The following is a 23,510-nucleotide window of genomic DNA, read 5'->3' on the forward strand; positions in this document are numbered from 1 at the left end:
GGCTGTCTCCAGCCAGTTGTGTGTTGTTGTTTTATCTATAGTTGGGCAGTTGTTATATTGGTTAGGTTAGGTTGCTGGCTATGAGTCCTTCCATGTCCTCTACTTTCAAACTGTCTCTGTATCTTTAATTTTATACTGCCACCTACTGACATCACATACAACCAACCACCTATCATTACATCTCCTTCCCTAGATAGGTCAACAGAACAAACTTTCATAACTTTAAATCTTAACAGTACTCTCTACGTTTAAATAGGCTTGAACAACATTCAAATGGTCTCCATGAAGTGGAAAGAATATACACGTTCAATCTTATTTATTTGGTTCACCTCTCTTCTCTTGACTGTGACTGGTGCAGATGATGCCAAATGGAAGCCTGAGGAAACAGTATCACCCGAGAGACGTGTTGAAGGTGCAGTACCTTCCACATGAAGCATCCAGTTCACTGAAAAACTTTTGGCCAGCCATTTCACTGGATTTCTCTTTTTGAGATTTGGTAGTGTTCTCTTTACTCTTATTCAGATCTTTGGGATTGAGGCAGACTCTTAGACCCATCAGTTTTCTTAACACAGGTGATTAAATGTACCCAGTCTGTGGGCCTTACCACGTGGAATTGCAAGATAGTGGCTGATTTTCTCTGTGACAGTATGACAATACACACACACGAAAAACATTTTCTATCATTCATCTATCCCAGGATATTTTTAATCAGATCATCATACCGAATACCAGACTGAATGTAAAATCCATTTTAATATAAAGATCCACTTAAAGTTAACGCATATAACATGTTAACAGCATGTTGATACAGTTTGATACAGTTTGAAATATATTCATAGAGGACAGGATGACAAAGGAAAGATAAAAAAACAGACATAATACACATAATTACATACAAAAGATACTATAAAAATGGAAGGATAAAATATATAATGGATGGGAATATGAGTTTTATTGAATAACAACTCTCGGTCTATAGGTCAATGTTATTTTGGCTTTGACAAATCTAAACAGAGAAATCTATCTATATTAATGATTGATAGTAGCTGCAGCAGTGGCAATGACTAAAACTGCCATATCACAGATATATCTGTTTTAAATTACTACAAAAGGAGTCATATTTAGGAGTCATATCCAACATTAAAATTAGCCTTAAAGGAAATCATAATTGACATACATACATACAAATAGGTAATATGTCTTGCATATGTATGCTTGTACTGAATGCTCATGAAGGTGTTGAGTGAATGCTCTTCTGATATCATGGTGAGGACTGTGAAGAAGCAGAGGAATTTATTCCATGGCCCCATTCAGTATGTATTTCCAAAAAAATAATGTCTGATTCAAATACATTACATAACAACTAAAGACGGGCAACTTTCTCACAAATCCAGTGAAGTTTAAGATCACAGGAGGCATCATCCCAGGTTTTAAATGGGTCGTATCTGTCAGGCAGGAGAGCAATGCAGTCCTCTCCCATAAAGCCATTATCTGGCTGGTCATTCATCCAGTACCTTGGAAACAAAATCATCAGGCACAGTAATCGATAATATACAGTACAACAATAGTCAATAATACTACCTAGAACCAAGCATCACTCACAGCCTAGAAACAGAAACGGGGCCATTATGGATGCTGTAGTGTAAATGGCACGTAGGTGGCAGTTTTTGGTGGGAGAATATACACCTTAACATTTAATAGTTGTTGAGTCAGGTAATGTAATTGCACTATCAATACTTTTCGTATCATGAAACTCTCACCCAGTGATGACTGGTGTGCCATCCACCCACATCCAAACTCCTTCTTTGTCATGGTCTGTTGCTCCTACCCAAGCAATCTTTTCCATTTCTTTCCCAAAGTCGACTACAAATTTCTGTTAAGGAAGAAAAAATACGAAAAATGCATCTAAATCGAACCTTTTCTCTATAGCGCAATACACCCATATCCATTCGCCATGTTTCAAGAGGGTGAAACAGGGGATTCAATTATTTAAAAACCAGCATATATCCAAGCACGTATTCACACATGCACACACACATGTACACACATACCTGTTCCTCTCTGCTGTTTATGACCACAAGATCTGCGCCCCTCTCTTTGCAGTTATGCCTACTCTCCCTCCAGGCTCTCTGCTCAGAGGAGATGAAGTAGAAGCTGGAGCTAAAATATTTCCAGCCATGTGCACTGGCATTTTCTGTTTAGGAAAAGTCCAGAGTAGCAAAAGCTATATCATTTCCCCTTAGACAACACATTTGGTAATCTAAAATGATCTCCATCTCTACTAATGAACAATCTCAAATAAGAAGAAACCAATGAAGAGCAGCAAATGAAATGGTTACTGCAGAGATGTGTGAACCCCAGCACAAATAAAGGTATCATAAAAGTGTTACTGTATTTTCTGTGAGTATCAGTGGCCCACCAAGCTTAGAGAGTTTTCTCTGAAGGTTGTCTCTCTCTGTGGTCAGGTTTTTGAAACTGGACTTCAGCTGGTCTCTCTCTGTGGTCAGGTAAATGTGACTGGCTTGCAGCTGGTCTCTCTCCTTGGTGAGACTGCTATACATGACCTTCAGCTGCTCACTGTCTTCATTCCAGCTGATATTGGTGCCAACACACCTGTGGACTGTAAGAGATCATCTCATTCTGTAAAACTGTTCAACTGTACCGCTGTGCCACCATTAGGGTAGTTGTGAAACATGAGTAAAGACCAACACTATCTTCCTCATGGTTATTGCCCCCATTCCCTAAAATCAATGTTGTAGTTGAATGCACTCACAGAAGACACGCAGTGAGACATTAAGTGTTGCTTGCAGAACAGACAGCAGACCGAAGCATACGGCAGCCAGCCTGTAGACTCCATATCCTGTTAAAAAAAATAAAAATAATTAAACTGCTTTTGAGCTGCAGGTGGTGTTTGTTGTGGTAACCAGCTAACTAGTTTGTTTGGTAACAGGGTAATGCTCACCAGGTTATTTGCAACAGTATAATTAAAATTCCTACCTGCAGGTCTAGACTTATACAATTTGTAGGTTTAAAATAGTGTAGTAAAAGTGTTGCATTGCAATTTGCTTCTAGCTTCTAAACACCAGCTCTCCACATATAAGGAACAATATGTTTATCTGCCAGATATAAGCAGAGTAGTTAACTAACCCTAACCCCAGATAAAAGCAGAGTAGTTTTATCCACTTAGTTATGTCCACTTTGCAGACATAATATTACTCCCCCACATCATACTGGCCCCAACAGTGGAACATTGCAATGCTACCCCTGTCAAGACGCATAGAACAAACTCTGCGTGGGTGACTTTGAGTCTCCTGTCATGGAACCTGGGGGCAGCTACTCAGTAACCACGGAGGAGCTTCCCCTCCCCCACAAAGCTTCAGTGCAGTGCAGCCTATGTCCTTGGCAACCGCCAACATCACACACGTAAACGGATATTGAATAGGTATTCTCACTGACAAACAATATTTGGGTCCAAATAATGGTAATTGTACTCACCCAGGCTATATATATATCTTGAGGCTCTGACAGACATCTCTGTCTGTCTGGTAAAGTTTGAAGGTAGGAATACCTATTCTCCAACTATTCTCCCACTATAAGTGATATATTCAGACAGTATATTAAAAGGCTATACAACTTCTATTTTGATCCTTGCTATTCATCATTAACCTTAGGTTAACACCAACTATAAGGGTTGCAAAATTCCGGGAATATTCAAAGTTGGAAACTTTCCATGGGAATTAACGGGAATATACGGCAATAAACTGAACATTTTGGGGTAATTTACACTAACTGTATTTACCTTGTCATATATGACAAAACAACAATTTTTCACCCATTTGCAACCCTACAAACTAGTACCAAGAATAAATGACCTATTCAGTGAGAATAAGAAATTGGTGGATACTGGCCTAATTAATGATTATCAGTGCTTAATGCAGACCTTATTGGGCAGTAATACATATACCAAGTAGTTATGTGTTAATGGCTAACATTTGTTCCCTAAAGTAAAGTGTTACCCCAATAGGATATAATTACATCAGTTACATGTATTCAAGGTAATATGGTTAGTTTTTGGGCAGCAAGCTGAACCAAGCGTATCTGAGAATGAGAGAGCTCTTACCTTTCTTAGAGCTTTTCCTTGGGTTTCTCTCTGAGGCTGTCTTCCCTGTGTTTAAATCCCCTCTCTTATACCTAGGAGTATTTGCTTCTTTAGACATGTCTATAAGATACCGTGTATATTTCAGTGGGCTTTCCAAAAGACTTTCATGTCATCAAATTTATAACAAACCGAGCAGGAAGTCCTTTGTACTGCGGGACTAAAATTAGACTAAAATGTGGTCTTTGGGTGCATGTATATGGGCTGGGCCTGCCACCACAAAAACAACCCCTTTGTAGTTGCCCTGTGCAAAAGTGATATAGTGACAATCAAATGTGCCATGATTGTAGTCTTTTCTTGTGCATTTACAAACATTGCCTGTGTAACACAAGGAACAACACATTACCCGTAGATTGACACATCATTTTCAGATCAGTTAACCAGTATGATAGAATTAATTCCAAAACACTGTTAATGACTTAAGAATGATTTAATCAAGTGCCTTGTATTAATAATTACCTTGTTTGAATCATGTGCTTATGTAAGCAGGAACATGACTTTTCTGTGATTCTGTGTCTGTGTGTAACTTAGATTATAAGGTGCCACACAGTCTGCATACTGTATGTGTAAGCGCATGTTTGGGTCAGAGGTGATAAGAAACTGTGCTTCTTCCAACCTTGTGTAAAACTGACATCCTTGCATGACAAAAAGCACAGTAAGATGACCTCGGACGTCAGAGACCCACCACGTGGTTATCCCTGCCCTGCTGACGAAGTGTTTTGGCGTTAGAACGCTAACTTCTTTCTATATAAACCTTGTGTGATGTGTTTAATTTTGCTTCTCTCTCGTATGCTGCAGTCTGGGAGTGAGCCCGGGCTCCCTCTCTCTCTGAAAGAGGCCCGTGCCTTTCTCTGACCTGCCAAGACGTGGGTGAGCCCGACAGGCTTGTTGTTGTTGTGGAATAAATATACTTATATGCAACTCCGGAGTTCTGAGGTAACTTGAATGAATTTTCACCTAACACAGTATTTATGCAATTCAGTTGGAAACTGACTTTATTGCATGTGACCTTTGTCGTGATGACAATACAATACAGTAGTGCTTGTCAATAGTGCAAGCAGTGTTGTGCACGTTCACACCTCTCATGAACTAGTTCAAAGTTCAGTTCATACAAGTAAACATGAATCGTTCACGTTCATAGTTCACCATAGTTCATAGTTCAGTTCATTTTCATTTTGGAAATGGTGGATCGGATGTAGGCCTACTCGCTGAGTCTGCGTCTCTGTTTTCGCTTTCACTTGCCATTTTTATATTGACACCGAGAGCTGTTGCCTTGGAATACGTTGCTTGTTTGGTAAACATGTGTGTGCGATGATTCATGGGTAATGAAGGGCGAAGTCGAGTTAGTTGGTTTAGGTATCGCAGAAATTATACGGGTACTGTTATAGAGGGGGTTCGGGAAATGTGTAATCACTGAGGGTCATCCGATTAGAATGGAAAAGAATGGAGACTTGGATATTCAGTTTGATTCTTCACTCTTTGTATTGCATTAACAACAATGAATGGGATACATTGTAGGTGGGTGTATGTTTGTGTGTGTGTGTGTGTGTGTGTGTGTGTGTGTGTGTGTGTGTGTGTGTGTGTGTGTGTGTGTGTGTGTGTGTGTGTGTGTGTGTGTGTGTGTGAAAGTAAAGTACAAACAGAAAATAAACATTAATACACAGCCCTGTATTGGCCTACCATTTAAATAATGAATTATACAGGGAACTAAAGGTAATAATTTAACCTCTTCAGCAATGACATGCTACTGGCTTAATCTCAGATCAACAAGGACATGTGCACTAAATGAAAGACCGCCTAAAAGTTAGCATAGGTAAACCCTGTAACACTCGTATTTGTACATTAGCAGCTTATGCTAAGCGAGTTCACGAACAGTGCATCATGCTAGATTAATTAAGTGACAGTGCTCGTAACAATTATGAGAAAGCTAAACTATAACAAACACATAATGACAAGGTAGGCTACAAAGTCAAACTCACGTGTACATGGACGCACACAACTTCAACAAAGTGCAACATTCAATTATGTGAAAATGTGCCCGAAGTGAACTGCTACTCCATCTAAATATGCCGTGAAGCGATATCAAAACATTGCACCGTGAGAAGTGGAGTCACATGACCAACGCAATTACCAAATATGGTAATTTACCGAAACATGGTCTGTCTGGGCAATTTAACAAACAATTACTATGGCCAACGACAGGTACTGAGCAACTACATGGTACAAGCATTCGATTTAGACAGCGTATTTCCTCAGTAGAAGGAACACATTCAGTAATGTTTTAGCTAGACCTCAGATAATATGAACGTGTTCACCGTTCAAATTCATTATTTGTCATGAAGTTGCGTTCAGTTCATCGTTCTCATAAAAATGAACGTGTTCAATGAAGTGCAGTGGTATGTGTTTGCTGCTATGATACAGTATTTACATTCACATGTTTTTCTCTGATATACATTTTAGCTGTTACATATTTGTATGCTCTACCTTTACATGGCGAATTTGCTAAAAACGAATCCTTCTCTCACAAACCCAGTTGAGAGCAGAGTGGCATTCTGTATCAAACCAAATGTTCATGTCATTAAGTATGAAGGAATTAATGGCAGCACAGTTCTCATTTTCAGGTCCAAACCCATTGTTGGGTTCACCATTTGCCCAGTACCTGAAATAGAAATATGATATGTTTTATTGGAATAGGCATGTGAGTATGACAGTGCAAATCTGAATGACATGTAACTAAGTGCTTGTTTCCATATTGTTTTAGGTTTTTGCAATACCCAGTGATCAGGGGACCATTGTCTACCCATCTCCAGTCCCCCTCCACATCACCATCAGTTAAACCAATCCAGATATCCACACCAAATCTTCTCAGATATTCCTGTCCAAATGACAAAGTATACAGACAAACATCTTAATCAAGCGGGTCATTTCTCTACTAATGTCTGCCTGTATCTCCCTAAGACCACTTAAACATTTTCATTTTCAATAATTCTCTCTTTCAATAATTGGCTTGCTCTCTCTCTTTCAATCTTCCATGCTTGCAAACCCACCAACTCACTGTCACGAGTTGGACTCCTTTAGCTTGTTGTGTGGCTTACCATGTGCTCTGAGTTTATCTTTGTTGTCCATGTGCTTCAGACCCTGCCTCTCACCTTTTGTGTCTGCACTCATCTGTTATTCATCATAAAACTATCATGTGACTAATTACCAGTGTTGGGAGTAACGCGTTACAAAGTAACGCATTACTGTAATTCCACTACTTTTCGCGGTAACGAGCATGTAACGAAGTATTTTTTTTAAATCAAGTAATGCAGTTACAATTACTGAAATTGAAATTAGTTCGTTACTTGCGTTACTCTCTTTTGTGAACAATGAACACTTGGAGACAAGAAGACAAGATAGGCCTACTTTAGCTGCTTCTGATCTGACGTCGCAGGACCATGGTGGCGCAAACAGATACACCAATCGAATCAATCAATGAGCATTAAACCACATCATGGCCGACAGTGCGGATAGAATGAGCTTTCTCTCCTGGAAGTATGGACATTACTTTTCGCTCGTCGAAATTAAAGACAAAAATGTAGTGGTGAGTTGTAAATTATGTGCAGACAAAGAAGCTATCCACATCGAAGAGTAGCAATTAAAATCTTATGAAGCACCTGTTGAAACAACCCGCTTCGACAAAGCTAGTAGCGAAAGACCCCAGCCCTGCGGATGCTGAAGGCGCCACTTCATGCAAACAACCAAGGCTAGACTTTACACGGTCTGCAGTGCAGCCGATAAGCCAGGTAGAGCTGAATAAATTGATTGCTAGGTACTGTATGTTGTCGATGACATGCATTCTCTGTCAACTGTCGAGTCAGTAAATTAGCTAATAAGCAAAATACCAGTGATAAATGGAGGCTAGGGGCAAATGTGCAAGAAGACGTTTTCCAGCTATTTAGACAGAGAATATGCGAAAATGCAGGTCGGGCTAAAAAAAAAAAAACATTTGAGGGTTTACAACATGTCTCTACCACAGCAGACATCTGGACTGCTTACAATAAAAGCCTTCTAGGTGTAACTGCACACTGGATTAATCCGAACAACATGCTACGTGGGAAGTTAGCCCATATTGTTAGCCCCTTTTAACGTTTGTTGAGAATCTCATCTCTTATCTCTATTTAGCTTTGCCTTATGAGCAAATACCATTGTGTTATACCATTTTGTTAACCTTTTGTTAAAATCACATATTCAATTATATGCAGCACCTCAAGGCACCTTTGTTTTCTCTTTGAATTAGTGTTAATACTGTAGGCCAATCACTTTTATTTCATTGGGCCTAATGTGGTAAAAAACACTGTTAAATGACTGAGAGTTATTTTGTATTAAGTTAAGTGTTAAAAGGGACTTTTGTACTATTGCTTGATTTGAAGGCCTGTTGCCCTGTTTATTACAATAAATAGGTCTAAAAAATGTTTATTGTGTTTGACTGTTCAGTACTGTTCATATTCATTACATTTAAAAAGCAGACATAAAAGTAACTTAAAAGTTACTTTCCCTAGTAACTAATTACTTTTGATATACAGTAACTGGTGAAGTAATTCAATTACCTTTAAAAGACGTAACTAGTAACTGTAACTAATTACTAATTTTCAGTAACTTGCCCAACACTGCTAATTACCCTGTGTATTTAAACCTGGTCTTTTGAAGATGTCTTTACTGAGTCTTTGTGTTTCATTGGGGGACTTAAACTAGTTCCTTAGTACTTTGGATTTAGACTACAGTTACCTTCTCTCATCCTGCCTGTTCTTTAGACGGTTCTTTACTCTCTTGGATTTCTTCTTCTGGTTTGGTCTCTTGGATTGAACTTTGTTGCTGACCTTGGACTACTCTTGACTTCTACGTTTGGACTTTTCTCTGGAATTATCTGCCCTGTTTTTCCCCATTTTGCTGAGTTACTGATTCATTTTGGATTTGAAAATGAACACTACGTATGCAAAAATCTCTGCACTTGGGTTCTCCATCGCATATAGGAATAAACACTGTGTTATCAATCGAGTGGCCTGGGTTACATCCCCAACTCTGGCCTGACATGCATACACAAACCAATACAAGATCACATTCTCTCTCACACACACACAAGCAAGCAGTACTATACCTAGTTAGGCAATGCATAATCCTCCAGCATTCTCACCACTATGCACACACACCTGTTCCTCTCTGCTGTTTATGATCACCAGGTCTGCTCCTCTCTCTCTGCAGTCCTGCCTGCTGTCACTCCAGCTCTTTCTCCCAGCGGAGATGAAGTAAACACTAGCATTAAAATAACTCCATCCTTGTTCAAGGGCTTGCTCTGTTAGAACAACAGGCACACACACACACACACACACACACACACACACACACACACACACACAAAAACACACACACACACACACACACACAGAGAGAGATTTCACCACCTCTGATGAAAACATCAACTATGAATTGATTACTATTTAATTATGGTCATGTTCATGCAATCTTGTTAATGCACCCAGCAGTAATGTACTGTCTAGTAGTTTATATTGCTCACCCAGCTTATAGAGCCTCTTTTGAAGCTCATCACATTCCTGCTGTAGTCCATATAGGTTTTTACTTAAAGAGTCTTGACTGGTCTGTAAGAGGTCTTTGTCTTCACTCAGTGCGGAGTACCCAGCCTGTAACCCGTCTCTCTCTTTGATCAGGGCTGTGCACTGAGACCGGAAATCATGTGTGTCTAACTTGCTGTAGTCTGAAAACACAAAAATATGTCATAGGTCATGTAATGTCACACATGTGTTTAAGTCATATAACTATCATTATAACTGCTGTATCAATTTGATGTAAACTCACACAAAAGACGCAGGGACACATTTAGTATTGCTTGAAGGACACAGAGTACTCCAAAGCACACAGCTGCATGTCTGTAGAATCTATAAACTGGCAAACACATACATATCATGAGGAAATGCGTATTTTTCAATTTCCTCAAAAAACGTTTTGTTAGTTTATGTTCTGTGTTCTTTGCTTTGTCAATGGGTGAACAGGATTTATCGAGAGCACATCATTTTTACCTTTGTGTTGAGAGTCCACAGTCAGTTCCTCTATCTCTGTTTGTTGGGCCTGCGTAACATTACTATGAGCTTTCCTATTCTGGCCCATTTCTGTAGTTCTAAAAAGTCAGCTCCTTAATATGTCAGAGGTACTTTGAGGATACTGCTTCATCTTTCACTTACAGAATGTGAAAGAGGACAGATATACGGTAAACTGCTTGGTCAGTAGAGGAAGTCGCCCTTGTGGTCTCTTACATGCAAGAGCTACAGAGAGGAATGGAAATACTGACTCATGAACTGCCTTCAATCATCATGCGTATTTTGCCTAGCAAAACTCAACAGCAGATTGATGTTAGACAGTTGTAAAGCAGCAACCAGACTGAAAAAGTCATGCTGGTGTTTGAATCTGTTTGCTATCCAACACTGAGTCGAATGATCTTTGGTAACTTCATGATCATACTCCACTGATGATTTTCCACTGTTGTTGGCTACAGTGGTTCATTAGTGGTTGAGGCAAGGGTTTTGTTTTAATGGTATTATCTAAACACACTGTTGCAACTGAGACCTGTTATCCCTGAGTTTGTTTTGTAAAAGTCTGAGGTGGATTGAAAAAGAAAACAAAGCACATGTTATCAATATATTGAACCATTTATTTGAGATTGGAACAGATTACCCATAATTGTGAAATGTTTTTACATCGCATCGCATCTTTTCATTTGCCTCCTCTCAAAGTAAGCCAGTGCCACACAAACAAATGCAAATTATAGTGCAAAGCTCTAAACGTTAAAAAAAAGAAGAAAAAAGATTTGCAATAGAACTGTGAAAAACAGCAAAGATGTCAAGATCGGTTTAGGCGCACTGGTGGCCTGGCTCTTGCGGTGCATATCTAATATTACCTCCTGTTGGGTTCACATTGTGTGGGAGAATTTATGATTTGTGTCAAATTTACCCCAAGAGTTTGTCTTTTTGACAAATTATGCTGTGGATTTGCTTGTGTAGATGTCCTATTCTAGTAACGTAAGGTATTCATCAGTAAAAGAATAGGTATTATGAAAGTCTAGGAATTGAAGATGTATTTGATGTGAAGTTCTCCTCATTGCTGGCTACATTTCACTAGTTCTGATACTGACTTTCTCTGATACTGCTACATGGATTTTCATCTGAAAATCTAGAAATAAATGCCAGTGTCTTTGCGAACTAATGGTGTGTAGACTTGGAAGGTAGGCTTATTTGAATAGCTAATAAGTACTGGTAAATTATGTGAAACAATAAAAAAAAAACTGAACAAAACTTGAATTAAGCTGAATACAATTATACAACTTCCAAGTCCATTAACTATGTATTTATCTGTTTTTCACATATCCAGTTATGGATTATGGAACATTTCTCATCATTCCAGTTTTCAGGGGGTGGTGTTGTCCAAAGTTTCACACAATCTTGTTCTCCTTTGTAACTGTTTGGCTGGTCTTTTGCCCAGAACCTAAAAATAAAGCAGTACAAACTGATTAAAGGCAAATGTACAAACACAGAGACATAGTGTGCTCACTTTGCCATAGTTAAGTCTATGAAAATACATTGGACAGTGTTATTTATTCAGGATCATACTTGGTGGTTAGTGGGCTACCATCAACCCATCTCCATTGCCCTTCAATGTTGATATCAGACAGACCAATCCAAGCGTCCTTGCTGAATGATGAGACAAATTCCTGTTGTTTTATACAAACATATTAAGATGAGATGTTAAAATGAGGAAAAGTACTATTTCATTCCACAGAAGAAGACATTATTGCCGATTCTCATGTATTCAGTTTACTAACATTGGAATCGCACAAAATAGGGCTGTAAGCTAATGGCATACAAGTATTTAATAGCTTGTCTCACACACACACACACACACACACACAAACACTCACCTGTTCCTCTTGGCTGTTTATTATTACCAGGTCTGCTCCTCTCCTTTGGCAGTCCAGCCTTGCGTCATCCCAGGATTGGTTCATAGCTGAGATGTAGTACAGGTGGGAGCTGAAATACCTCCAACCTTTCGGATAAAAATATGTGTATGAAAAGCTGAGGAGATGACTAATCTTAAAATAGGTCTACAACCATACGTGTGTGGGATAAAAAAAATATTCGCCAATGCTTTACCTTAAGGCACTGTTAAACCATGTTAAACATGCCCTTAATCAAAGTTTGAACATATTATTTTTGTAATTGGAATGGAAATTATTAATATACTCACCCAAGACTAAAAGCCCATTTTGCATTTCGTCTCTCTCTTTCTCAAGGTTGGCATAGCTTGTGTTCAGCGACTTTTGATCTCTTTTCAGTTCATTGTAACTGGTCTGCAACTGGTCACTTTCCTTGGACAAAGTATTGTGACTGGACTGTAACCGATCTTTCTCTTTGGCCATGTAGGTGTAGCTGGCATTTACCTGGTCCCTCTCCCTGACCAGAGCATTATAGTTGCTCTCTAACTGTTCTTTCTCTTTTGCTATGATAGTGTTACTGGCCTTCAATTCATCCCTCTCCCTAGTCAGGTTAGCATTAGTGGAGTCTAACTGATCTCTCGCTTGAGTGAGGCTAACAGCAGAGGTCTGCAGCTCATTTCTTTCTGTGGAGCTTTTGACACACAACCCTATGGTGACGATTAGCAGAACACACAGCAGCACCAGACTCACTGTAGCCAACTTGTAGCAGCGCCTGGTCCCTGTGGGAAATACATTCCAATGAAAGTTAGTCTATGACCAGAAGCTGTTTACATATTCCTGTGTTATTTTCATGAAATTATAAACACACAAACATTAGTTTGTACCATGATTTATACATTATAGTCCATGTAAATACTGATCAGTCAGTGGAAAGCATGATGGGATGTGAGGAGAAAACAAAGAAGATTGATTCACATTTCCTCAAGGAAATACCATTGTTTGGAAGGCAACATATAGTGTGTTGAAAAGATGTGTGAACAGATGGATACCTTGCTTCTAAAAGATTTAAAGGTTAGCACCTGGCACAACATGTGCCTACAAAAACAGCAGTTTAAGTTTTTTCAATTTGACAAGATAGAAGACAGAACAGATGATATTAAAGAACAGATAAAATAATAATAAAGCGTTGACCTTTGACCTTTCCAAAATCAAGTTATGATACTGTGCATCAATATTCCAGATCAAGATTTCAAAAGCAGTTAGAAGTTCAAAGCTTTCAACCAACATTTCTGTGAGATGTTAGATTTCTTTGAGTAGCGAATTCTATTGTGCACTGTTAACACAACTTGTTGTCTTTATCTTTCCTTTAAGCTATATGATGTTTAATGTATATTATAAAACAAACAAAAAAACAAACAAAAACAGGTCTGCAGCTAGCAAAGAGGAAAATTAGACTTGCCTTTTTGCTTAACCCTTGCATCTCCTCTGCCTTCTACTGGCCAGTGGCTGCTGGTAGTAGTGTTATCATATATGTCCATATTGTCTGTCAAAATCTGTTTAACTTCAACAATATCATCTCTCTCATTCATTTTTACAGACATTTCTGCAGGATGGTCCCTACCAAGTGCAGTGGTCAAACTAGCCTTGCGGTCTGGTTCCCTTTTCCTTTAGCCTGGCTTGAAATGGTGGCAGATTGGGGAAGCTGAGAATGGAAATCTGCTTTGCAAGCATAAACAACTCTTAAAAAAAAGTGTTGAAAAGGACCTCAGATGCTGAGGTCTCATGCTCAGAAGCCAATGTGCTGTCAGCATTTCCTTCCAGGAAAAAATAGATTATAAAAATCATCACAACATACAGATCAGTCTTTCATAAGAGGCTTTTATTTGATGATTGTCACATAATTCAGAGATCATGACAGACCTGAAAACATAAACTTCATAGCATGAGACTCTTCTGCTCTGCTCAGCTCATAATGCCTCCACTGACACAAATAACTGCATTTCTTGCATGACCAGTTAGTTCCATTCTTATAAAGCAGCTTCTTAAAAACGTTAATCAAGACACACCACCTGATTTGATGTTTCCACACAGTAAGCGTATGTGTGTGTGTGTGTGTGTGTGTGTGTGTGTGTGTGTGTGTGTGTGTGTGTGTGAGAGAGAGAGATAATTAACTAATGAATTAAGAGTGAATAAACAATCTAAGAGCTGCCATTGCAGGCCATCCTCTCACACACCCAAGCGTACTCTGTGTGGCATCTCTCATCATTCCAGGAGTTGAGTGGATCAGAGCCGGGGCGACTCACAGCACAGTCTTCCCCACTCCGAAACCTATTGGGCTCCCCTGGCTCCCAGAACCTAAAGACATCAGCACCAGACAATAAATGGATTGAATGAAATGGTCATAGATATGAATTCCATAGATATAAATGCTAATTTGCTTCATGATTCATATCAGATTCATTTAGTGGTTGAGTTATTTGTTGCATCTCGGTCTCCAGTACTGGCACTATGTAGTCTAGCTTTGATGAGGCAGGGACGAAAACCCATGAGGACCAATGGGACTAAGTAATGGCCAAATGTGGACTTAAACTAGCTACTCGATAGGCTATAAGAAGCAGCTAACTTGCCATTCTGTTGCTATGTCTTGCACGACACTAGTTTGCTGTTTGGCTGAGTTAGCCAAGACATTGGCTTGGTAGTTTTGGGCTGATATACCATATGGGCGATATCTGAGTAACATTAGCAAACTTGCTAGATAACTTGGACATTGATACTGGTGATAAGTCCTTTCAGCATCAATTGTGCTCGGAATTGACATTGCGATCGAAGAGCAAAGCTTGTGTCAGATAGGTCTGGTAGGTCCTATAATAAATGAGAGTATATCCTGTGAGTGAACATGAGATTCATGATCAAGCAGCTGCTGTAACCACCAAAAGTTGGCCAGCATAATATCCAAAATGGTAATCTTATCATGGTAACAAAGGAAAGGTCCCCACACTGGAATTGCTCAGACACCTGGGGTCAGGAACATGGACGGATTAAGAAACCACGGCCCCTGGGCCTGGACATGTTATCACGCTATCAAGACCTGCTTCAGAAAGTACATAGTCTACAGACACAATTGGCATTGCCTCAAGACAAAAGACCCAAAGAGGAAGCTATCAATACCTGGCCTGTGCTTGCCCTATTCCACTTTACTAAAATAAAGACAGATTGCTGATCAACCACAAAAGAAACTTCCTTTTTCTTACAGTCCGATACCGCAAAGTGGAAATTGAGTGGTCATTTCTGTCAGCATTGCTAACCCTTCCTTTTACAGTTCCCTAATTACTAAGTATTAACCTTGTAAATATGTGCTAAATTATAGTATATTATTGGGTAATCAGTTACTAGTTAGTATGTAAATACAGAGAAACTACAGCTGAAATACTAAGAGAAACCTCATCAACTAAGTACCATGTAGTTGTGACCACTTTAGATTGGTAATAACTCAGACATAATTGCGTACGTCCTTAGGCAACCAATTCTTAGAAACACTTCCTCTATTATACATAAAACCCATCGATTGCATGGAAAAGGGAATACTCTATTACAAGGTATATGGTAAGAGCCTGGTAATACCATGGAACCAAACAGGTCTTCCTTTTACAGTACAGTTTTATCTTACTTACTGAGTAAATTGTTAAAAAAAACATACCCAGTATTTACAAGATGTACCATTAATCTACAGAAAAACTTTTCCTGAGGGGGTTGTTACCAGGTAAGAATGGTACATTTTAGAATCCCCTTATAAATGGGTGTAGCCATGAAAAATAACTATATAAAATGTTTTACTTTTATGGAAAGTACCATTTTAAAGGTGCAGTATGTAGGATTTAGAGTAATCTATTCGCAGAAATGGATAATAGTATTCATAATTATGTTTTCATTAGTGTATAATCACCTGTAACTATGAATCACTGTGTTTTTGTTAGCTTAGTATGCGCTCTTCGTATCTCCAAAAGGAGTGGGTCAGGCCAGTGGGTCAGTGGGTGAGTCCACCATGTTCTACAGTAGCCCAGAATGGACAAACAAAACAGTGGCACTCGAGAGGGCTTTTTGCATTTTTATGGCACCTGTTGACTACTCTAACTTTTCATACACACTTTGAAAGTATTCAGTTGGTTACAATCTGCAGCCTCACTGCTAGATGCCACTTATTCCTACATACTGTACTTTACTTTCTAAATAGTACATAATCACTAGTAAACTTGGGCTGTTACCAACCTAAACCTTGGACAGCTACAATTGTAACTCGAATTGATGGGTAGTAGAGGTGGTGTTTCTAAGAATTGTTTGCCTACTTTCCAAAGAACTATATAATTATAGGTCAATGCCAAACCTCCGCGTTATATAGCTTACTATCTGAATTTACTGCTGAACGTACATTCTGAACATTCTAGGGGGGGTAAATTCATGACTAGGGGATTTAAGGTGTAACTTATGTGTAAGTGACGCTATGATATAAGGTTTAGCTTGCCACAAGCAGTCGTACAGTCATTGAGTTCTATAATGTGTCAGTATGAGATATTTCCGTTAGTTAAATGGAAATGGCAAAGGCTAGGAATTTAATTTTAGTCTTTGTCGCAGCAAAAACCAGCCACTCTCTTGCAATTCCACAACCAAGAGTCAAAAGGCTGAATGTGTAGATCTGAAGTTTATTGCAGTCAATAAGCCACAATAGAAGATGGTCCATGGATCTCACTGTATGAATGACTCGTCAGTCTTTTTTAAGGAACTTAGTTCCTCCCACTTTGGCTGTTCTTCACGGCCAATTAGAACTGACCCCGTCCTCTCAATCAGAACTTGTTGCGTGTTTGGCAATGCTCCCATTTCCTGGGGTAATTGTGGCAAAGTCAATTAATCTGGTTTACAACCTGGCTGTCTACCTTTCAGCAGTCAGCCTGTTTGGTATTATTTGTCAGCCATTTTGAGTGAGGCTATTCATACATACAAGAACAAAATAGTTATTCATGCAAACAGAGCATTTAAGTTTCAGGTGTTACGTAGCAATATATTACTTGCTGACTTTTCGTACGCACCCTTTAAGTTACAATGATTTTTTGATACAAGAAGTGAACTGACTTGTGGAATGATATGAAGGATGTGAATCACAAGCACAAACCCTGTTGTCAGTGGCAGCAGTCATTATTCATTTTCAGCTGTCATGATTAAGAATTAGCATTTCCCAACATGCCCATTCCCTTATGTTATAGCTAAGTCTGAGTTTTTTGGAATGCTTATTGGCGTAACAATACAAATCCTTCAGGTTGTCAACAACTGCACGTGTACAGGTGTCCATGAATGACTACCTGGTTTCCAAATTCCTAAATATAGGGGCTTTCATTTACAATATTCAAGTAATCTCTTACCCAGTTATTAATTGTGTGCCATCCACCCACTTCCACATCCTGTTTGTGTTGATCAGACCAATCCAAATGTGCTTATTCAGGTTTTTGGCAAATTCCTATAGAAAAAACAAACAAACAAACAATTACTGATGATAGATGATAAATGTATCCAGGTAATTGTTCATAGTCCCACACTATAATTACATAAAGTAATGGGAAAATGAGGCTTTGGCATTGCCCAGTTCAAACATATCCAACGTCACCATGTATGTTCATTCCGACTATTTTGTCTGCCCGTCTTTAGGTCTGCTTGACATTGATGGCATAGGCTTAGACATTCTTCTGGGAATCTGCCAACATGACATCACTTAATCATCCCCATATTTCTTACCTCAAGCTTTGTCTTTTGCTCTCTCACCCCACTGTTGCACACTGTATTTACCTGGATGCAACCACCTGTCTCCTGTTTCCTCCTCCTCCTATTTCTCCTGTTTTTGCAGGAATCCTGTCTGTTTATGGGTTCTCAGTCTGAGACCGGTTAAATACACACTGGCCTAGCATAAGCATTCTCTGCTACTGGAGCCTCCTGTTGGCTGTAAATGTAGGTATGCTGGATGAAATACTCAGCTAGCGACTGAATAATTGGCTGATGGATGCTACACTTTAAAACAAATAATGTAAACAGTTACTGTATTTAGTCACACTCAGTTTCATTGACACTTTGTTACATTTATTACATTACATCTTGGTGTCTTCACACATGGAAATCACTGGTCAACAAAAAAGTATAAATACTGAGCACAGGGCATTCCCAAATAGGACAAATTCCTGTTTTGAAATTGATTTTGTCATGCAGTTTACAGGTACTGCTTCAGTCACGTACAATAAGAGAAACATGAACCAAGATCTATTCATGTGACAGCGCATTGGCAGCAAACACTCTGCATAGCTTAGACTGCCAAAACGAAACTGCTGATATTGCTCATGTCTTTCTATGAGACAAATAAAAAAACATGGTTGTGATTTAAAGAGAGATGCAACCATCGTCTAGTCTCTTGTAAATTAGACTGTTGTTGATGAGATGTAAAATAAAATATGCATTGATGATTCAACATTACCTACGCACACTAACTGTGCTAATAAGCACGGCCCACATATTGATTTATCAGAGCGGAACATTCTCCACCTTCCCCAAAGACTGACACAAGTTCTGAGAAGATCAACTACACCAGGGAAACCACCTGACAGACAACTAGGTGAACTGTTGAACTGCTTAAAAGAAAGACATGTTGTTTTCACTTTTTACCTATTATGTTTGAGACTGTGCATTTGAGGTGAAGCAAATACATTAGATTGAACATGTATATTCTTTCCACTTCATGGAGAACATTTGAATGTTGTTCAAGCTTGTTTAAACTTAGAGGGTACTGTTAAGATTTAAAGTTATGAAAATGTGTTCTGTAAACATATCTAGGTAAGGGGATGTATAATGATAGGTTGGTTGGTTGTATGTGATGTCAGTAGGTGGCAGTATAACATATTAAGGATACAGAAACAGGTTAAAAGTAGAGGATATTAGATATTAGTTAGGGCACATGTTACTAAATGGCAGTAATAAAGGCAGCTTGAAAGTTTATTTGTTTATTTTCTTTAAAATAAGAAACGTTACACTACCCAACCCTGATTGCTGGCAATGATGTTAAATAGTCACATTAGCCTACCTTGTTGAATGAACACAAGCAAAACATTAGCTGAAATAAAACACAGGCGTACGGATATGTTTACCTGATCACACAGCTGCAATGAAGCCATATCGTTGAGTGGGCTAATCCTACTCTCATTTTGAGTTTGGCTGCCAGAGGGCAAACAATTTAATCCAACTCTACTCTTGAGTTTGCACATTGCTTCCGCAATCACATAATAATCTGTCAGCTACAAAGTATCTCCTTCAGACTCAAAGGACAGCAGATTAAGTTTAGGTCTATATGTTTGTTTTACATCCTAGTAAGGCAATGCATAATCCTCCAGCATTCTCACCACTATGCACACGCACCTGTTCCTCTCTGCTGTTTATGATCACCAGGTCTGCTCCTCTCTCTCTGCAGTCCTGCCTGCTGTCACTCCAGCTCTTTCTCCCAGCGGAGATGAAGTAGATACTGGAGCCAAGTCTTCTCCACCCCACAGGACACGTTTCCTCTGAAACACACGGCAAAATATGAGTGATCACACTCTTCAGTCAGTAAAGGCCTAAAGCTGGTTACAGATACATACTCAGTTCTTAACATAAGGCTTCAAACATTTAAAAGTGCCTCTTAACAAGGGGAAGTCCTCAGAGATCTGACATGGAACTAATTGTTATCACCAGAATGACATATGCACTAAGGAATTTTCTCTTGAGGTAAGAGGTTTGGTTCTATCTATTCATTGTTGAGTTGTGTAGCAGAATGATTATGGACATACTGTTTTAATTTGAGTTATAAACAGGAAAATATGTTGAATTCCTTGTGCTATTGGTTGGGGACTTTCCACAGCGGCCAATCCTCTCACTGTCACATGGATGTACTCATAGCCTGTAACCTAACCTAACCAATATAACAACAACAATATATGCTCAAACATAGATCCTGGGCTGAAGGATAAATCAGCAATGCAAAACTGGCTGGAGACAGCCACAACATGCATGTTGAACCCGGGATCCGTAAAAAGGCCCTTCTTCGCATACAACTGTTTGTAGCCCATAAGTGCTGAACACAACATGGCTGCCCAACCATAGAACCTGAGCAGCAGGGGACAAGAACAAAGCTGCGCTTATGAGCATTTCACTGGGGTTTTCCAGGAAGACACCTTCCTTCATCAGTGTTTCATTGAATTAGGCCCAAAACATCTCCAGAAGTTTCAACAGTGGTGTCTGGCGTCCTAGACCCACCCCCCTCCATACTCATGATAGGTTAGAACACATGCCACTACCAGGGACAACAACAGATACACCTCGACAAGATTTCACATCTCAGTTTTAGTTCAGGGCAATTCATGACCCCAAGTAGTCTGCTTCAGACAACTCCTTTTAAGGTCCTTTGAGTGACTGTTCTCGAAAACCAAAATCTAACAGAAGTATTTTCGTTGATTTAGCTACAAAGCCTTTAACACTCTTGGGTGTGCTTACCTCGCTTCTGCTACCAGTTTAGCACACCTTAGCTTCTTCCTTTCAAATGCTTCCTCAATCGCATCTTCAAAGGAAACTGTTAACTCAATAACTCACACTCGGAATACAACACCATGTCTGGTCCCATAGTAGTCACAACAATTTAAACTTGAAATTGTCTACCATGTAACATGTAACATCTTGATACATACTTAAAATCGACAGGTAGGATACTCATGTCTTACCAATTCTGCTCTGCAGAGTGTCTAAATTACTTTGAAGCTTGCTTATCCTCTTAGTGTCTGTGTTGTGACTTGCTGCCAAGTTGTCTCTTTGGGTACGACATGCATCATACTCCAACTGGAGGTACTTGCTCTGTTCAGTGAGGTTGGCAAGAAAAGGGCTCTCCTCAGCGTTACTGAAGGCTTTATCTGTAAGGCAAATTACCATGAATAAACAACCACACCAAAGAGCATTACTGCTCCTTGTTCTGTTATTGTTTGTACTGTGTAAGTCAAAAGTATACATAGTTTCGAGATGTTTAGAAATGGTTATTTAGAAATTGTGTTTCAACTCTGGGCCTGTACTCACAATGGACACAAAGAGATATGATAGCAGCCAGTAGAATAGGACACAGCAGACCCAAACATATTGTGGTCTTCCGATAGTATCTGTGGACTCGTTCCTTCGAGATGTCCCACCCTGTTTTCTGCACATGTTCAGGGCAAGTCCCTTGGAAATATGAAACACAGGGCATTCAGGGACAACATCAGAGAGGTAATGGAGTAATACAAATTAACTAAAATAACGTAATCTCTGATAGGGCTCCATGGGCATATCCTAGACAGGGAAATAAATAATATGAACCTACAATGAAGCATATACTGTACATGTTTGTTTGCAAAAAAATTTATGAAGCAGTTTAGTTATCACATTTCATAGTGTTTTTATATAAATTATGAATGAGTATTTTATTGTAGGCCCATTTTACAGGACAGATCTGGCTTCAGGTTTCATGTTGATCTCATCATAAAATAGATTGAAATCGTTTAAAACACATTTATAGTGGAGATATGTAAAATATTCTCACATGGAAGCATCTGGGAGTGATTTTTACTGTTTCATATTCTAAAATTAACTTAACATTATGGCCAGTGAATAAACCCTTTAAATCCATAGCCCTTTAAAAACTATGGATATGGTCATGCGTTTGGGAATAATATACTCCCCACTTGCAAAATACCTACCATACCACATGTAGTGTCAAGTGAAAAGCATCAAGAGACGTATTTCAGGTGGCCGTTTGCATATTTACATTTATTTTCATTTGCACTCTTGTGTGTTGTCTGTCCCTGTTGTCTGTGGGACTGACCTCACTGATACTAAACCACATTTCTATGAAAACTGAGGTGGGGTTTAGTTTTACCTTTCAGTGGGTGTAGGGATTTCTGTTACTAACAAGTTCATGGTATATATCAAGTCATTTCTGTACTCTAAAGCGCATTCAATAAAAATGATTCTGCAGGTTCTGTTAGATTGTGTCTGAAAAGGCATCAATCGGCAGTCATGATCATTTTAAAGATATATTTGTATATTTGTATTTCCATACAAGTCACATAGAAAGGCTGAGGAAAACAGTGGAGCACAGCTATTCCCATCATTTTATTTGCCTGTGGTGTGGTGACCTTACTCTATTACGCGGTCACCACAGCAACCTCCTTTCTAATACCAGTGCAGCTTTTACTTCTTTTTTCATTATCTTCTTTTTAAATGTCAACATATTCTTCCAGGAACGTCCATACAAGAATGTGCATTGAATTAAAGCTGTCAGCAAGGTCTATTACTCCATCATCAGTTTTGATCAGGTTAAAAAAAGTCATTGTCCAGACTCTGTCTTGAGGACAATGACACAAAATGTACTGACATCTTCCCCAATATTGCTGTGCTTCCTGAAAATTCTTTGTGTGAGGTGTTTCAAAATGCATTTGTTTTAAATTTTACAGATATGTGCAAACATCCAATAAATAAGCTGAAAAAGGAAGAACACAAGCCATAGAATGTGCTGTTATAAACTGTGTCATTGTCTCGTGCCTTCAGACTTTATTATTAGGTCTAGAAGCATTTTTATTTCTTGACCAAAATATGTTTTCAAATATATATCGCATGTGTGCCATTTGGTGATGAAAAACCATGGTGGAATGGGGGTGAAAATGTTTCGTAATAATAATACAGCTAATAACTCATAATACATTTGTACTCCAACATTGACCTTTAAGCTGTGTGTGTGTGTGCGTGCGTGTGTTTGTGCGTGTGTGTATGCTTACCTGCAGATTGAGGGTGATGGCCATCACCTATAGTTGCATACACATCACCATCAATATCAAGAGTAGCATAAACTTTAGTAAGTTTGTCCATGCCTGAACGCACTAACTTCAGGACTCAACTGGTTGAGCCTTTTATCTCTGGTCGTTTCAACCTTCACTGCAGCAAATGGAGAACGAAAAACGAAACTAAGAATAACTATCTAACATTATCTGAAAAAATGTCTCTGCCTAGCAGTTGCTTGTCTCTCTCCATTCCTCATACAATGATCGCACATACAGACTTTTGCTTCATCATGTTGTTTCCAAGAGGCAATCCACAATCAACCCAATAATTCCACCCAGGAACCTATAACTAAACGATAGTGTGGTTAGAAAATAAACAATTGCTTGATTCAGACAGGTAGGGTTAGGGTTGATTCAGACAGGTAGGGTTAGGGTTGATTCAGACAGATAGGGGTAAGGTTGATTCAGACAGGTAGGGGTAGGGTTGATTCAGACAGGTAGGGGTTAGGGTTGA

At 39.1% G+C, this 23,510-nt stretch overlaps 3 protein-coding genes across 3 annotated transcripts; all 3 read right to left on the minus strand.

Moving 5' to 3' along the window:
* Positions 1-734: 734 nt before the first annotated feature.
* On the minus strand, positions 735-13,823 carry LOC116218429. The gene is made up of 17 exons (XM_031560097.2): positions 13,597-13,823; positions 12,449-12,916; positions 12,123-12,247; positions 11,815-11,915; positions 11,546-11,689; positions 10,465-10,473; positions 10,231-10,328; positions 9,711-9,908; positions 7,013-7,031; positions 6,686-6,815; positions 4,470-4,474; positions 4,121-4,260; positions 2,774-2,860; positions 2,420-2,620; positions 2,052-2,194; positions 1,761-1,873; positions 735-1,514 (listed from the first exon to the last, which is right to left on the minus strand). The coding sequence occupies exons 1-17, from the start codon at positions 13,736-13,738 to the stop codon at positions 1,364-1,366; spliced, it is 2,274 nt and encodes a 757-aa protein (XP_031415957.2). The 5' UTR covers positions 13,739-13,823; the 3' UTR covers positions 735-1,363.
* LOC105903917 (CD209 antigen-like protein E) lies at positions 6,503-10,530 on the minus strand. Its single transcript, XM_031560098.2, has 6 exons — positions 10,231-10,530; positions 10,010-10,096; positions 9,711-9,908; positions 9,346-9,488; positions 6,931-7,031; positions 6,503-6,815 (listed from the first exon to the last, which is right to left on the minus strand). Exons 1-6 carry the CDS (start codon positions 10,316-10,318, stop codon positions 6,659-6,661), a joined length of 774 nt encoding a protein of 257 aa, XP_031415958.1. The 5' UTR covers positions 10,319-10,530; the 3' UTR covers positions 6,503-6,658.
* LOC105903918 (C-type lectin domain family 4 member E-like) lies at positions 13,699-23,264 on the minus strand. Its single transcript, XM_042703044.1, has 6 exons — positions 22,994-23,264; positions 21,261-21,401; positions 20,915-21,100; positions 19,581-19,723; positions 17,549-17,643; positions 13,699-14,492 (listed from the first exon to the last, which is right to left on the minus strand). Exons 1-6 carry the CDS (start codon positions 23,082-23,084, stop codon positions 14,336-14,338), a joined length of 813 nt encoding a protein of 270 aa, XP_042558978.1. The 5' UTR covers positions 23,085-23,264; the 3' UTR covers positions 13,699-14,335.
* Between the last annotated feature and the right edge of the window lie 246 nt (positions 23,265-23,510).

This window comes from Clupea harengus, chromosome 22 (assembly GCF_900700415.2).
Source record: "Clupea harengus chromosome 22, Ch_v2.0.2, whole genome shotgun sequence".
Lineage (NCBI taxonomy): Eukaryota > Metazoa > Chordata > Actinopteri > Clupeiformes > Clupeidae > Clupea > Clupea harengus.